Source organism: Pestalotiopsis fici (genome assembly GCF_000516985.1).
Source record: "Pestalotiopsis fici W106-1 unplaced genomic scaffold PFICI_Scf_9, whole genome shotgun sequence".
Lineage (NCBI taxonomy): Eukaryota > Fungi > Ascomycota > Sordariomycetes > Amphisphaeriales > Sporocadaceae > Pestalotiopsis > Pestalotiopsis fici.
In genome coordinates, this window is record NW_006917099.1 from 1439202 (window position 1) to 1453958 (window position 14757).

The window sequence follows — 14757 nt, forward strand, 5'->3', positions numbered from 1 at the left end:
TGAACACCAATGTCAGGACTGTAACAGTAAGTCGCAAATAACTCGAATCACCAGAAATGAATAAATGCAAAATCATCGACTCCACGGGCAGCTCCGGGTTGTGTTGGCGGACACAGGTTGCATCAAGATTGTTGGGCAATGGAGCATTGATGGTTGTGGTGCGTTATCACTGGTAAGCGTGATGGAATCTATTGGCTTAGGTGCCGTGGGAATCAGTCCGTCTCAACTGATGGACGTCTGAAAAAAGACGACATTGACGAGCTTTGACAGTATAATCCTGTCGTGATCACAAGCTTTTTTCTGTTGTTACGTCCCAAGAAGCAGGGCGACGCTGGGCTGCAGCTACAAGGCTTGCACGGCATCGAGCTCGATTGGAGCTGGGCTGCGCTTGCAGCACGTCGCAATCGGGGGCCCGCCAAGAGCTGGGAGAGGCGTCGACGTCGACGATGAAATTGCAAAGAATCTGCAGGCAGATGCGCTGGCAAAGTGCCTCATGGCCTACAGCACCGACTGCGACATTGCGACCGTATCAAATGCGGTCATGATACCCGGTATTGAAAATCAATGGAAACAAGTCAAGACTTACAGTTCGAGAAAAAAGAGAGTCGCGCCCCAAAAACCCGACCGAGCACTGCGCGCGTGTGGTCCCCGCGATCCCAGAGAACGTGACTTGAGTTCACGTGAATGATCAGGAGCCAGGAGATTGGCGATAGCGTTAAACCCACTCGCGACCAGCGACCATGAAGCGTCGAGATGACGGAAAAATATCGAAAAAAAAGTGACAGAAGTTTGAATCGAGATGAATTTCGTGTAGTTGAATTTTCAGATTAGTTTTCGCAGCCGTTTGTCCAGAGCCGTCGGGATTGTTCTTATGATATGGGTCAAATGGGAGTTGACTTTGAGGAACGGGAGGCAGCGAGGTCACGGGGTGATTGCCCAGATGACTTGGGGACTTTGGGGAGCACAGACCAGAATGGCGAGCCAAAAGATGTGGTGGGTCTGAGATTGGGGGGGTCCAGGTTCAAGTCAAGTGGTTGATGGGTTTCAGTGTGGGAAGGGAAAGCAGCAGCAGTGTTGCAGGGCCAGGCGTGGGTGCGTGATTGGTCTTTGTGCCTTGCCGGTCCGTCACCCCTCGGGTTCCATTGAACCCGTCCTAAAGTTGGTTGCGCCTGTTCGAGGCTCTGCGGAGGCGGAATAACCTGGAAAGATGTAACCGCAGCAAGTCGAGGTCATCATTCAGTATTCGAATGTTGGTCCTAGCTAATATCCATGGCTCGTAACAAAAAAAGTGCAGCTATATCCAGACAGGTAAGGGCGATTACTGCAATGCAACACACCCCATGGTGGGTGCACATATGGACACTACATACTGTACATGTAGACGAGATCTCCTCGCAGATAGATTTGCTTCATCTTTGAAAATAGGGACCAATAGATTCATGGCGAAAGCTGCATTCATTAGGTACATGGTGCAAATGCAATGTGAACATGGGTAATCTTCAGGTTTCTGGGAAAGTGATGATCCTCTGGGTAGTATCTAGTGGCGGGATACATTCTCCAAGGTTCTTACCCACGCAAATGAATCACCACAACCCTGGGCTGTTGACGTGATCTCTAGCGACAACACTGATAGTGTTGCTGGATTAACAAGAACAATAATAGCCATGTACTTCCAAGAAATGTCCCGGTGAGCACAGGCACTGTCCACGATCATAGTCTGTCCGACCAGGATTTTGATCTTAGCGTATCGGCTTGATCCGGAGCTCGGCCGGCCAACCCACCTTACCCCACGGATCCACCAAGCCCGAAGGGGACCGACGACGACGTCAACGCAGCTCTAACCAGCGGCGGGTTTGCTGATTCTCTCCCTCTGCATCGTCAAACAACGACGACACTCGGAATCGACAAAGATGGCGGATCCAGTGGCACTCAAGCTCGACCATGAGAATCATTTGCTCCTGGTAAGTTTACCAAGACCCAGGCTTCCGGAGACGTTGAGCTGTCCTCGGACGAGCCCTGCAGCTACGCCTCTCATACCCAATCCCGGCGCCTGGTTTCCAAACTCTGCTACCTTTGAACAAGAGACCCTGCTACTCCTACTTGGCTGAGAAATCATGATTAACCTTCTGTCCTACTACAGGATCAACCACTTCTCCGTCTCCCCTTTGAGCTCCTCCGCAAGAACTTTCGCTCGGCGCACTTTGAAGTCGAGCGCGACGGCACCTACATCCGCAACCTGCTCAAGGAGACGGCGCAGGCAGCCGTGAGCGCGCCCCCGCCGACCGAAGATATCCTGCGCTCGATAGACAACATGCTGGCGCGCGCCCGCGGCGTCAAGCGCAAGCTGGCGGGCTTTGCCGAGGAGGAGCAGCGCCTGTACCGCCACGAGGGCGCCCGGGTACGCCACCTTGCCGAGATATACTCCATGCAGAGCTTTGAGGATGTCAAGTACGAGTCTTGGAGCCGCACCCGGCTGCAGCGTATGCTTGTCGACTACCTCTTGCGCCAGGGGTATGGGGAGAGCGCCCGTATGCTCGCGCGGGACGGGGGCATCGAGGAGCTCGTGGATGTTGAGACGTTTGAGCAAATGGCCAGGATCAGTTCGAGCCTCCGAAATGGTAGTGTAACCGAAGCTCTGGCATGGTGTACGGCCGGTGATACCAAGAAGGAGTTGAGGAAGATGGATGTCGGTTTCATCCACTAGTCCCAAAGCTTGACATTGGAAAACTAACTTGCCTACAGTCCAATCTGGAGTTTATGCTCCGTTATCAACAGTATATTGAACTCGTCAGACCATACACACCAGCGAAATTAAACGAAGCAATAAAGCACGCCCAAAAATGGCTGCACCCATATCGCCAAACTCATGCTGTCGAGGTCCGACAAGCCTGTGGCCTGCTGGCAGTTCCGCCGTCGCGCGCCTCTGCATACCCGGCTTATGCAGCCCTGTACTCTCCCCAGCGCTGGCAAGTACTAGCAGACTTGTTCATTGCCACGCATAACCGGCTCTTATCGCTGCCGTCGATACCGGCCCTGCACATGGCGCTCAACTCGGGGCTATCAGCCCTAAAGACCCCAGCCTGCCACAGTCAGGATTCGCAGCAGACGGCCGAAAACACCACGGTTGCCAGCTTGCAAAATGTGTGCCCCATTTGTTCCAAGGAGCTCAACGAGCTGGCACGCAATGTCCCGTATGCCCACCACGACAAGAGCCACGTCGAGCACGACATGATGCTGTTGCCCAACGGCCGAGCCTATCCCAAAGAGAGGCTCGAGGATTATGCCAAGAAGGCTGGTTTGCTCGAGGGACAGGTCAAGGACTTAAGGACGGGCGAGATCTTTGCCGAAGAACGGCTGAGAAAGGTGTATATTACGTAGAGCAGGGGTGGACTATGAGCACGAGGATGATTTTGCTTGAGCCTAGGAGTTACTACGGATGCATTTTACGGACCCCCAATGTACATCGAGCGCCTACAAGGGTATGGGCAGCTCAGCCAGCATGGACATGGCGTATTGCGCAAGTGTTTGGGTCATGTTTGGAAGACTTTCTCTTCTTTTTTTCTCCAAAGCAAAGCGCTTTGTTCCGGCTTCTTTTACTGCCATGGCGAACGATGCCATTATCATCAGTAGACCACGTAGGTAGAGGCCACAGAGTTGATCCGTGGTTAAAATGACATGTGACACTATGGGTTGTCTGGTGTGGTAAATACACCAACGTCGTTCCGGAGAATGTTGAGCTTCTCTAACCGACGAGTTCTTTTCGTGTAACAAGAGTTTACAACCTAATCCTTCAACATGTACAGCACGTCACACTTGGCAAGAGATGAGACCAGGATTACAAAAGCAGAAAAAAATTTACAGCCGTCTATTCGCCGACCGCCAACCCCTTCCTGACCATGTTGGGGAAACGTGATTTGTTCCTAATACTACATACGCAAAATTTACAGCCAACCGATCCGTGCACTCCTAGTAAAAGAGACGCTTTGTGTAAAATAATGAGATGCCGAGACGCGCTTTTTGTTCATCTTCCATCCAAACCAGCTGTGCAAACTAACTAGCAGGCAAAAGAGCGTTTTGACGTACTTGTGCTCATCCGAAGATTCTCTCGAGTTTGGTGTACATCTAGATCATATAGAATAATTCTCTAATCTCCGCTAATGGCCATGATTTGGATTTGGCCAATATGATGTATACCCGTAGTTTCCATAGGTCGGGGCAAGATGAGACGGTGCATACTGGGGCTGAGGAGCAACGAAACCAGTAAAAGAACTCGTAGTTGGATTCAACGGCTTATGTGATGGGGCCTGTGGTGGCACTGATGGAGGAGGGTGGAGGGATTGAGATTGTCCAGGAAAGTTGAGGCTATACGGATTCTACCTCGTCGCCGCCGGGTAAAACTGGCTTAGAACCCCTCCGGCTCCGCCAGGAGTCATTGGCCCCACCGAGATGCCATTACCATTGGTGTTGTGTGACTGAGCTGCAGCGGGTGTGGACACGAGGTTGATAGTCGATGTGCCGGGAGTGCTGGGGCCATTTGTTCTGCCATTAAGGAGGTTGGCCGGTGCGTTTTCCTTCTCATTGGTGATTGCACTGGCTGCTCCCGTGTAGGGTACTGTCATTGTGCCTCCTACCGACAAGCCCCATGTCTTGCCAATGTGCTCATCTGGTATCGTTCCGCCAAAGATTTTATCCTTGAGCTGGAAAAAGATCTTGCCCGTGATCAAACTGTCGGAGCCAGCCTGATGAGCCTGGCCATATCTCTTCACCTTGAAAGACTCGGCAAGTGCTTCCAACCCTGACTTTTGCTCAAACTTTGTGAGAATCTCGGCCGCGGCAGGATCGCTGGGTTGGAATGCTCCCAGAGTTTGAGCCTTGATGGCCCATTTGAGCAGGTGCTTGACATCGTAGGTTGATGGAAACCAAATCTTCATCAAGTGTTCGAATCGCGAGCCATCATTAGGTAACACGTCGTCCATCAAGCATTTGGTGAAATATCCAAAGTCGTATCCGCCATGAAAGGACAGCCATTTTACTTCCTCGAGTTGGACGAGACCCGACGAGGTCATGAGTGCAGCAAACGCATTGGGCTCGATGCCGTCTATACGAAGCTTTTCAAAGTCAATGCCGGCTTGCTGCAAAGAGTGTATCGAGTTCTCATTCGCCATATCCTCCTTAATGTCGAAATGGAAATTGAACTGCCAAGCAAAAGGCAGCGAGCCATATGTTGCAAGGTACTTTCGCATAAACGGGCTGAGTTCCTTGGACTCGAGTTGTTCAGGTTTCGCTGCTGGGGTTTGTCCATTCTCGTTGAATAGTGCTATGCCAATTTGGATGATCTTGAGCATGTCGACATTGACACGCAAGGTCTGGTAGTGGTAATCGCTCTTGTCGATGAAGTTACCCATGGGTCGGCCGACGATGCCGGGAAATTCTGTGTCCTGTCATGCGATTCATTAGCCTCGTCCCTCACATGATCCAGTGCGGGACCTGGAAAGGGCTTACCATGGCCACATAGGGATAATCATTAATCAACTCCCTTATGACAGCCATTTCCTCATTAAGGTTATGCCGCCACACGTCGCGTATACGGCCTTTAGCGGCATTCCCGCTCCGTGTAGTGTGTTCGCCTCCAGGGCCATGGGTCTGTTGATGCGGGTGCTGCTGCTGTTGCTGAAGCTGCGCGCCGTGAGCAAACCCCATGCGCGCGGCGTGGCTGCCCAGACCAGTTTGGTCACCGGCCGCAGCCAGATTTCCTACACCAAAGCCCGCGCCTGCATTGATGCCAGCCGCGAGGCCACCAAGGCCAGCTGCCGCGCCAAAGGGGTTGTTCAGCTGAGAATTGCCCAGGTAGCCAGGCGGTTGGTGGCTGGCAGCATGGGACTGTGAAGGATGGTTCGCGAATTGATGTGGGTATGGCGAGATAGAGGGCGGTCCCGATTGGAACCTATTTGGCGGTTGAGGCATGGTATCTCATGTATCCCTCTTTGATCCTGCTTGCATGTACGAGACGTTGAAGAATCTTGGGATCGGTCGTCATGAGGGAAGCGCCGCCGCGACCTCGTGCAATGGATTGCCAATCGAGTCTAATAGGTTGATGCTTCTAGATTTGCGCTGGGGAGTTGGGATATTGTTGGGGTGTGCTCATCGAATATTGGCAAGTAGCTGGAATTGGGACTGGATGCGATCGTATGGAGGGGCGCCCGCGAGCGACAGGGCTCTGGAGAGGTGTAGTAGTACCAAGTATTTCTGGGAGCGCAACCAATACTGCGGAAAGATCTATGAACAGGTCTAATATTGTTTGTATTGTCTCGGATTTCTCGCCAGGAAACAAAAAAAAGCTGCTGTGAAATGCTGGAATAGATGCAGACCTGTTCTTGGGGTTTGAAGGATGGCTATCGAGGTTGGTCTCTGGCCTAAGCGCATCCACACGACAGAGAGACAGACGCCAGCCTTGGGAAGGTTGAGCACGGACCTTTTCTGCACCTGGCGGCGCGACCACCTCCAGCTACGATCCAGCTGCCCAGCCTACTTAGCCTGCCGGGCAGTCCACTAGGTACTTCCCCGGAAATTCGGAGAAACCCCAGCTCCAGCTTCAATTGATGCATAACACTCACTGCGCGACAAGCTCCAATTGCATGCCGCGGGACGTCGTCGTCTAGCATCAGAAGGACGTCCACCGAGATCATACCACCGCTCTGTAGAACAGCCATTGTTGTGCAGACAGTCGCTTTCAACCACAATGTTTCCCACAAGGTACGCCGAGCCATGATTATGCACCTTGTCCAGCTAGCGAGATACTAATTGATTCTATTGCAGGTTACTACGAGCGCACCACGGCGAGAAGCCCAACATCACCGGCTTCGACGTCCGAAAGTTTGCAGCTTCCGCTGGCCAGCCGAGATACGACCCCTGGGAGAGAGCGTGAGTGGCCGAGAGCGAGCGGATTGCACGCGATTTCAGGCCAACGAGTACTAACAATGACTCAGAGAGGCATGGCGCTACACTGGACAATTCTCGCGATGGAACCGACTCAAGGGTGCCTTCCCAGGATTGGGCATAGCGACTGTGGCCTTTGCGGCATACTGTGGATATGAGTACCTCTTCCTCAAGGACGACCACCACCACGGTGAAGAGCACCACTAAGGAGAGGAGGCCAAACGAAATTGGGTCGACGAGAAGTGTACATATACCACATTGCAAGAAGAACCGGGCGATAGAACAGACAGGAAGCGGACAAACGAATGAACATCAACAGAGTGCCAGTCCCCGTGATGCGTACAGGCACCTTGAATCTGGCGATCCCATCGAACGTGGGTCGAATGGAACAGTCATTGACATGAGTGTATAGGATGTGTATGGCCTCTCGACTTGGTCAATCGTGATCTCATGGTTTTCAAGTGACGACAATCAAGCTAAGAGGCGGAATTGCTGAATCTCAAGATTATTATGCAGGCATATGGATGTCTATCTTCTCGGCGGCCAAACCTCCACCCATTGGCTCAACTTTAGTAATGCTCTTTTGCAGCCCTCATGATTGGTTTGTTCGACAACACTGAACCCCATCCGGCTTTGTGACACTGTTGACCTCTTATTCTTGCATCTCAATTCCGTATCCTAAATAACTCCCAGTATTGTTTCTCCACTTTGTCATTACAATATTCAAATGCTGTAAGGTGGAATCTATAAATGTCATGTAATTATATTGAATAATGAATTAGAATGTAGACGGCACCTAGTTTGGATATCTCCTTGGTAAATTCAAAACGCCAGCCCTTGTGATGCAAAATGCCCAACGCATATATACAGTCTAATCCAATCGCAGATTTCTCGTAGATCTTTCTCATGTCGGTATTTCCGCGCCTGGGCTCGTCTATGCTTGACCAACGCCATTGACCAAATCTAGTGCACCTTCGACAGCAACCTCGAGCTCGCCAATTCTATGCTTGAGTCCCTTGTTTTCGTCTCTGAGTAATGAAACGGTGTCCCATGCCATGCTAGAATCTTGTCCCCTGCAGTTTCTGCACCCATCTCCTTTGTCTTCATCCTTGGCTGAATCGCCGGCAATGTTCTTCATTAGTTTCTGCAATGTGCTCATTTCCCGATTCGGCTTCTGGCGTGATGGCAAGCCCGGGGCTGGCACTCTTCCCTGGTACATGGAAGAGGCGCCAGAGGCCAAGTCGTAATGGCTCTCCGTGGCACTCGTCATGATTGTCGGACTGCGGCTACGCGAAAAGACGCTCTCGCTTTCGACACTATGAATGGATTCCGTGTCAAAACCGCTAACCTCTGATCGGATGGTGCCACCAGATTTGCGCCATTGTTTACGGTCGGCTTCATACCCAAGATCGTCATTGACCATGGATGCCCCGGCAACCTGAACAAGCCGTTCTTCCTGCCTAGCCTTCTTTTCATGGTTGAGCTCAGCCATGAGACGTTGGAGGGCCTGCTGTTGCTCGTCTGCTTTTTGAGCCATGAGCTCGAGCTGCATCTTTAAGCTCTCAACGCGGAGCTTGGCTTCCTCGGCTTCTTCCTTGTCGGCTTCTCGTTCTGCTTGAAGCTCCTCGAGAGCCATGGTGCGCTGGCGGAAAGCAGTCTGCATCTTGGTGCATAAACCAATAGCGTTCATTTGCAAGTTCTTGTAGGCGGCAGGCGAGAATGCTTCACGGCCAGACAGGGACTCTGGCGGCAGTAGCGCGGTCTCAATGTCCATATTTGCCAGTTCGTCGTAGTCTATCTGGGCAGACGATGCGTTTGTCCATCGGGCTTTGAGGGCGCCAAAGAATCCGGGACTGGCGGTTTGAGGAGCCGCAGTGGTACCCTTGGACAAAGCCTTTGGTGTTGTATCGATAACTAGAGCTTCTTGCCTGACAGGAATAGCGTCCTGCTTGCGCCCTACCCGTCCATCACCGGTGAAAGGCATATCTGACTGATGTCTCTGGTGACGGCGAAGAGGAGATCCTTCGCGCTGAGCTGTTCGTGGACGAGGTAAGGAGGGTGCGGTATTCTGCCTTCGATGCTGTAGTAGTTGTTGAGGGGCGGGCTGCTCGTCAGTGAATGCAGCATTCCGTAATCGAGTCGCGGGGAGGTATGGGGCGGCAGTGGTCTCCTCGGACGGTTCAAAGGTCAGCGGTGTAGTGCTGGAGCCCGTCGTCAGGTCATTGTGCCGACCAAACTCGCCATGCACTGGGCTGTCAATGTCCGCCCCTGGCCCATAGGAAGAGGGGCGTGGATTTGTGGAAAGCCCCCTGAGCATGGCAGATAATTCGCTGTTCGTATTGCGGTAATAGATGGGATGAGGGATAGGAAGGACCTTTCCTGGGCTTTTGCTTCCTCTGGGAACACTGCAGTGAACAGTGCACCGTTGAGATGATCCGTGGGGATTCCTAGGTCGGCCAATTTCCAGGATGGAGGGTTTAGTTGTTTGAAGTTTCGGGGGGCCCCGGCTCGGCTTATGAAATTGGCAGTTTGTCCCTTGACACCCTGTCGTGCTGCTGCCAGGCAGGGAAGGCTAAACTGGGGTTCGGCGGCTTTAAGCGGCGGCAGTGTCGCAAGGGAGCTTGACCGTCGTCCAGGAAAGACCCGTGATCTTTCGGGTTGGCGGGCGGGCGGGCGAGCGTGTCTTTCCGCAATGTCTTGAGCTTAGCTGCACATGGGACAGCTAATAGACGTAGAAAGACAAGAGTCGAATGTTTTCTCAGCAGACCCGACTAGTATCAAGCTGACTCGAGAATCTGATTGGGGTAAAGTTCTAGGCTTTTGGGCTTTTTGGGAATCTGCAAGTGATCAAGGTGATGAGTGACAGATGAGCCGCATCAAGTCCCCTAGTTTTACTTGCAGCTTGCAGCTCTGTCAAGGCGGGGGTTTCCCAAATCGCTTCAGCGGGAGTCTCTGAATTTGGCGGGCGGGAAGCTACTTTTGGGATCCTCCGTGCCGGATTTGCAGAATGCAACTGCTTCAGAAATGGGTGCGTGCAGACAGGAAAAGAGCTGGAAAAAAACAAAGGCTCAAGATAATGTTAATGTCAAGAATATATTCTCGTGAACCTTGAAAACGACGGCCAAGACCAACAAGATTCTTGTATTTCACTGAACTCTGGCTACGTCAAGGCAACAAAACAACGCGAGTGGTTGGGTTCCTCCCCCCGTTTCTACAGGGATGAAAAGGCACACTGGATCTGGCGAACAATAGTTGCAGTCGATCTGCGCCCCAGTGGATCTGAACGTTCTGACACCCCGCAAGCTTGTTCGTGGTTGGGTGGCTTTAGGGTGGCACAAGATTGTATTGGCCTGGGCCTCCAATGTCTGTCTGGTGCCACCTAAACTCAACGGTCGGTTCAGTTCAGCTCAGCTCGCAACCTCTACCTCACAAACCCAAGTCAGACATTTCTTTCATTCGACCAGCCTGGACCAGACACGCGCAGCCGTCCACGTCCAGCTTTTTGGGCTACACACGTGGACTGTCAGCACCTTGATTGATGAGTCATGTCAACCGGTCAATGGCTGTCGAAAAAAGGCCTGTTCAGTCGCGGAACTCTGCGACCATAATGGCATTTGGCACACGAATTGTTATGCATTGGTTCTTGAAAAGCATAATTCCTCCCGCTCAATATTCCACCGTCGCCATGAGCCTGGCCGCTCTCTGCAATTAATCAGACATGTGCTTATCATTCGTACCTGAGATCTACCGCAAACACCTCCACCATGTCTCACCGCTTCCTTTGAGAATGATCCATTTCAAAAGCAGGTACAAAGCTGACATGTGCATTATTGGATTTGCTTCCGGGGATATCTATACTACATGACTTGGGACCCGCAGCTACTTATTCAAACGAGCGTCACTCCGAGACTTGGAGCCGAGTTCAATGGTCTCAAGAAAGTTTGTCATTGTCGAGCTATGACCACTGACCTGTTGGGAATCTTTGTTCAGATTCACTGGTTGTTTATTCATCCTGATCTGGCGTGCAAGACGATCGAAATCGATGCTTGATGACTAAGCAAAGTTTGTATCCGTCTTTAAACAAGACAAAACTCTCATTTGACGGTAACAAGCATCTGCGACAAGATCTCATCCGAGTCGATACCCTGAGGATTCGCTGCGCTCAAGGCATCCTCGACATTTTGTGGTGGGTAGATCAACTTTTGGTTGATAAAAGTCTTCACAGACTTGGCAGAATTACCTGATAACTTGATCTCCCTGTGCCACCCTGCCGTGACCACGGCACCCCAGGCCCCAAGGTCAAGGCAAGTATTATATGCTGGCTGGGAATATTCAATCATTGGCTCTCCCAAGAGCTCTGCCGCAGCATTATGGCCAGAGATGCGGCCCAAAGCGAGAGCATGTTGACAAGACATGAGTGCATAGTGCCCTTCTGCATCGGCAAGGGCATAGGCTGTATCGCCGGTAGCGTAAACATTGCGAGTCGAGGGCACGCGGAGCCACTGATCGACGTGGAGTCGAGAGAGAGCATCTCGTGGCCCAGCTATCTGCTGTGTTAACGGTGTGGCCCTCATACCAGCTGTCCAGATAGCTGTCTTGGTGTCGATGCGCTCTCCAGATGCAAGGTGCACAGCATCAGCATCAATGGCTGTAACTGCCAGTCCAAGTCTGACCTCGATGCCTAGAGATTCCAAAGCCTCCTTGATGGCCGGACGAGGACCGGATCCGAGCTCTGGGCCAATCTCTTTTGCGCTCTCGACAAGAATGATGCGGATTTGTTTGTGTTTTCCTAGCCTCCCTGGCAATTCTGTGGCGAGCTCAAGACCAGTGAAACCTCCACCACAAATCACAATGGTGTCACGGGCCGGGGTGGGCGGCAGTGATGCTAGATTTTCCAGGTGAGACTCGAGTTTGGCTGCAGATCTAATGGTATCAATGTCGAATGCGAATTTGGCAATACCAGAAACTTGGCTAGGTCGTGCGACTTGGCTTCCCGCCGCGAGAATCAGGCGCTCGTATTGAATCTTGGAATCGGTGCCCGACTTTGGTTCAAACTCGATAAAGTTGCCTGCCGTGTTGATACCAGTGACTGTGGCTTGTACGAATCGAATGCCTGCGGACTCAAACAGGGGTCCTAACGGACATGCCATGTTTGAAACGTTGGCCTCGTAGTATCTTGGACGAATTCCTAGAAGTGGCTCAGGGGCAATGACAATGACTTGCAGCTCCTTTTGCTTGAGCTTGATCAACCGTTGAGCTGCGAGGGCGCTCCATACTCCACCAAAGCCGGCGCCGATTATGACGATATCGCCTTGAAGCATTGTGAAATGATGTTTACAAAAAGTGATAAGAGGAGTTGGAAAAGGACCAAGGTTTGCTTGAAAAAGAGGAGACGACCGACCTTGTTTTAGTCGGCTTTGTTGATTTGTATCGATGTCCGATCAGTCTTCATCAAGATCATACTTTATACATTCTTGCTGCATGTTTTAATACCGTGAGAGTCCCGGTCAGGCTATTCGCATTCGCAGTCATCATATCTTGGCTGGCGTACGTGGTCATCCGCAAGCTCTGGTGGGGTCAATATCCGCCGGCGCCGTCCAGTCGCCGGGTACCCATAAGATTTCAATACCCGACCCGAATACCCGCGTCTCCACTTTCTTTAGCAACGGCCACAAGAAGCTGACCAAACCGAAATAGGATGTAAAGGGCCATCTCATTCACTCATCGACTTGACATTTACATGGATCCGAATAGTGTACCGGCGTCTCGAGGAAGCAGAGCAACACGCTCATCGCTAGCATGTCTTCCTTGCAGATCCCGCCATCTCAAGTGTGACGGCAAACGTCCGGAATGCGCTCGGTGTACCGAGAGCGCACGGCAATGTCATTATACCGAATCTCGCCGTGGTGGAGTCAGCCGAGCGAGCCTGGCCGAACGGCGCAGTCGTCAGTCTGCGCTGAACAATAACAGCAGCCATTCTTCCTCGTGCGATGACATGCCGGAAATTAGACAAGAACAACTTGCCAATGGGTATCCGGATCAAGACTACTCGTTTCGACTACCAGATCTTGATGTTGTTAGTGATCCGGCTGGGCTAACAAGTGCCACGACTTCAAATGCAGAAACACCAGCAGGGCCTCTTGATCAAAACTACAGCCTCGATAATGATGCACTTGTTCAAAAGTTTTATCGGGATTTTCACAGATTCCACCCAATGGTGGTCCCATGGGAGCATTTGGTACGACTGTACCAGGATCCTGACAAGCAGCCGAGATTGGCTCCATTGGTTGCGGTTCTTCGTCTGATAGGGCATCTCTTTGACGCCCAAGCATGGTCTCAACCACTCCAAAATTTCGTCGAGGCCTGTTTCTCCCAAGCGCATCCGGCCGAACCAGTCATGGTGCAATGCCGACTTTTGTATTCGATGGCGCTATTCTGGTTCGACAAGAAAGACGAGTCAATGGCAGAGATGGACTCGGCCGTTCAGCTCGCCACTACACTGGGAATGCACCGTCGTGATTTTGCCACTGCGCACGGCAGTGGAGACCCAGTACTGGCCGAGTCTTGGAGAAGAACATGGTGGTGGATCTATATTATAGATGCCTACTACGTAGGGACTCTACGCAACCGAGAATTTGCGGTCAAGCATATTGACGCGGATGTTGAGCTACCTTGTAATGAGATCGAGTATGAGCAAGGGGTAAGTGCTGAATACTATGTGTTGTGCAACTCTGCTCACTTTCATGCTAGGATATTCCGACGCCTCAAACACTAGAGAACTTCAACTGCCGCGAGTTCTATCCTGAAGCAGAATTCTCATCCTTTGCATACTTGATTGGCGCGGTCAAATCTGCAGCTTCGGCCATCACCATGTCACCGAAAAGATCAAGCAAGGAAGCGTCTTCCCATGTAATACAAGCCGCTGATGCCATGATTGATGGGTGGCATCTATTATTGCCAAAGAAGCTCAAGAATGTCATGTCTCGATCTGGGGACATTGATGAGCTCATGTTTCAAGCACATTTGGTGTTACATGTGTATGTATCTCTGCAATTCCCTTGATACATGACTCGGCTCACTCTTTTAGTGCCACGATTGGACTACATAGGCCGCTATCAGAACTGAGATTTAACTCTGTAGAGGATCACTCCAGCTGCGCTCGAGAACCACGGCCCGAGATGACCGCCACGGAACAAATCAGCATACATACGATACGCGTCCTCCGATCCGTCGAAGCCCAAGTGCGCATCCTGGCGTTGCCAGTGAGGCCCTTTAATCACACACCCTTTACCACGTGCATGGTGAGCGAGGGCACGCTCGCACTGCTTTCTGCCTGCAACTTTCTTCTCGAGGGCAAAGAGCGTGAGATTGCCCGGGATCAGATCCGCCTCATCATTGGATGCTTGACATCGCTCGGAGAGTTGTGGCCTCGAACGGCGAGGAATGTCAAGGAGATTCAGTTCATTGCTCGCCATGTGTTTGGTCTCGAGTCAAAAGGCGGCGGAAATGCGACTCCAACATCGATACAAGAACCTATTCTTTGTGGCGGCGGGGAGAGTCAAAAGCTTTCTGGGCCGGACCTGGAGATACTGGAAAGCAATGGGATTTTGGCTGACGGTATTACGAATAATGCGGATGATTGGTATACCACTAGCGATCTGTCCAGAGAGCTTTCTTGGTGGATTAATGAGTAACGATGTTGCCACAAATTTTCTTCACGCATCACGATTCTGCCACGACGCTGCCGTGGTACATGTGCCCTCGGAAGAAAGTCGGGAATATGTCAAACAGTAGGTAAGAACCGTATAGAGTACAGCGTTA

At 51.6% G+C, this 14757-nt stretch overlaps 6 protein-coding genes across 6 annotated transcripts; 3 read left to right on the forward strand and 3 right to left on the reverse strand.

Moving 5' to 3' along the window:
• Nucleotides 1–1910: 1910 nt before the first annotated feature.
• Nucleotides 1911–3378, forward strand: PFICI_11847 (Protein FYV10; the record flags this gene model as incomplete). Its single annotated transcript, XM_007840428.1, has 3 exons — nucleotides 1911–1961; nucleotides 2141–2686; nucleotides 2743–3378. 3 exons carry the CDS (start codon nucleotides 1911–1913, stop codon nucleotides 3376–3378), a joined length of 1233 nt encoding a protein of 410 aa, XP_007838619.1.
• A 995-nt stretch (nucleotides 3379–4373) lies between these two features.
• On the reverse strand, nucleotides 4374–5964 carry PFICI_11848 (uncharacterized protein; the record flags this gene model as incomplete). Its single annotated transcript, XM_007840429.1, has 2 exons — nucleotides 4374–5438; nucleotides 5503–5964. 2 exons carry the CDS (start codon nucleotides 5962–5964, stop codon nucleotides 4374–4376), a joined length of 1527 nt encoding a protein of 508 aa, XP_007838620.1.
• A 775-nt stretch (nucleotides 5965–6739) lies between these two features.
• On the forward strand, nucleotides 6740–7143 carry PFICI_11849 (uncharacterized protein; the record flags this gene model as incomplete). The annotated part of the gene is made up of 3 exons (XM_007840430.1): nucleotides 6740–6753; nucleotides 6817–6921; nucleotides 6987–7143. The coding sequence occupies 3 exons, from the start codon at nucleotides 6740–6742 to the stop codon at nucleotides 7141–7143; spliced, it is 276 nt and encodes a 91-aa protein (XP_007838621.1).
• A 727-nt stretch (nucleotides 7144–7870) lies between these two features.
• Nucleotides 7871–9253, reverse strand: PFICI_11850 (uncharacterized protein; the record flags this gene model as incomplete). The annotated part of the gene is made up of 1 exon (XM_007840431.1): nucleotides 7871–9253. The coding sequence occupies one exon, from the start codon at nucleotides 9251–9253 to the stop codon at nucleotides 7871–7873; it is 1383 nt and encodes a 460-aa protein (XP_007838622.1).
• A 1777-nt stretch (nucleotides 9254–11030) lies between these two features.
• PFICI_11851 (uncharacterized protein) lies at nucleotides 11031–12257 on the reverse strand (the record flags this gene model as incomplete). The annotated part of the gene is made up of 1 exon (XM_007840432.1): nucleotides 11031–12257. The coding sequence occupies one exon, from the start codon at nucleotides 12255–12257 to the stop codon at nucleotides 11031–11033; it is 1227 nt and encodes a 408-aa protein (XP_007838623.1).
• Nucleotides 12258–12676: 419 nt separating this feature from the next.
• On the forward strand, nucleotides 12677–14630 carry PFICI_11852 (uncharacterized protein; the record flags this gene model as incomplete). Its single annotated transcript, XM_007840433.1, has 3 exons — nucleotides 12677–13636; nucleotides 13687–13973; nucleotides 14024–14630. The coding sequence occupies 3 exons, from the start codon at nucleotides 12677–12679 to the stop codon at nucleotides 14628–14630; spliced, it is 1854 nt and encodes a 617-aa protein (XP_007838624.1).
• Nucleotides 14631–14757: the final 127 nt, after the last annotated feature.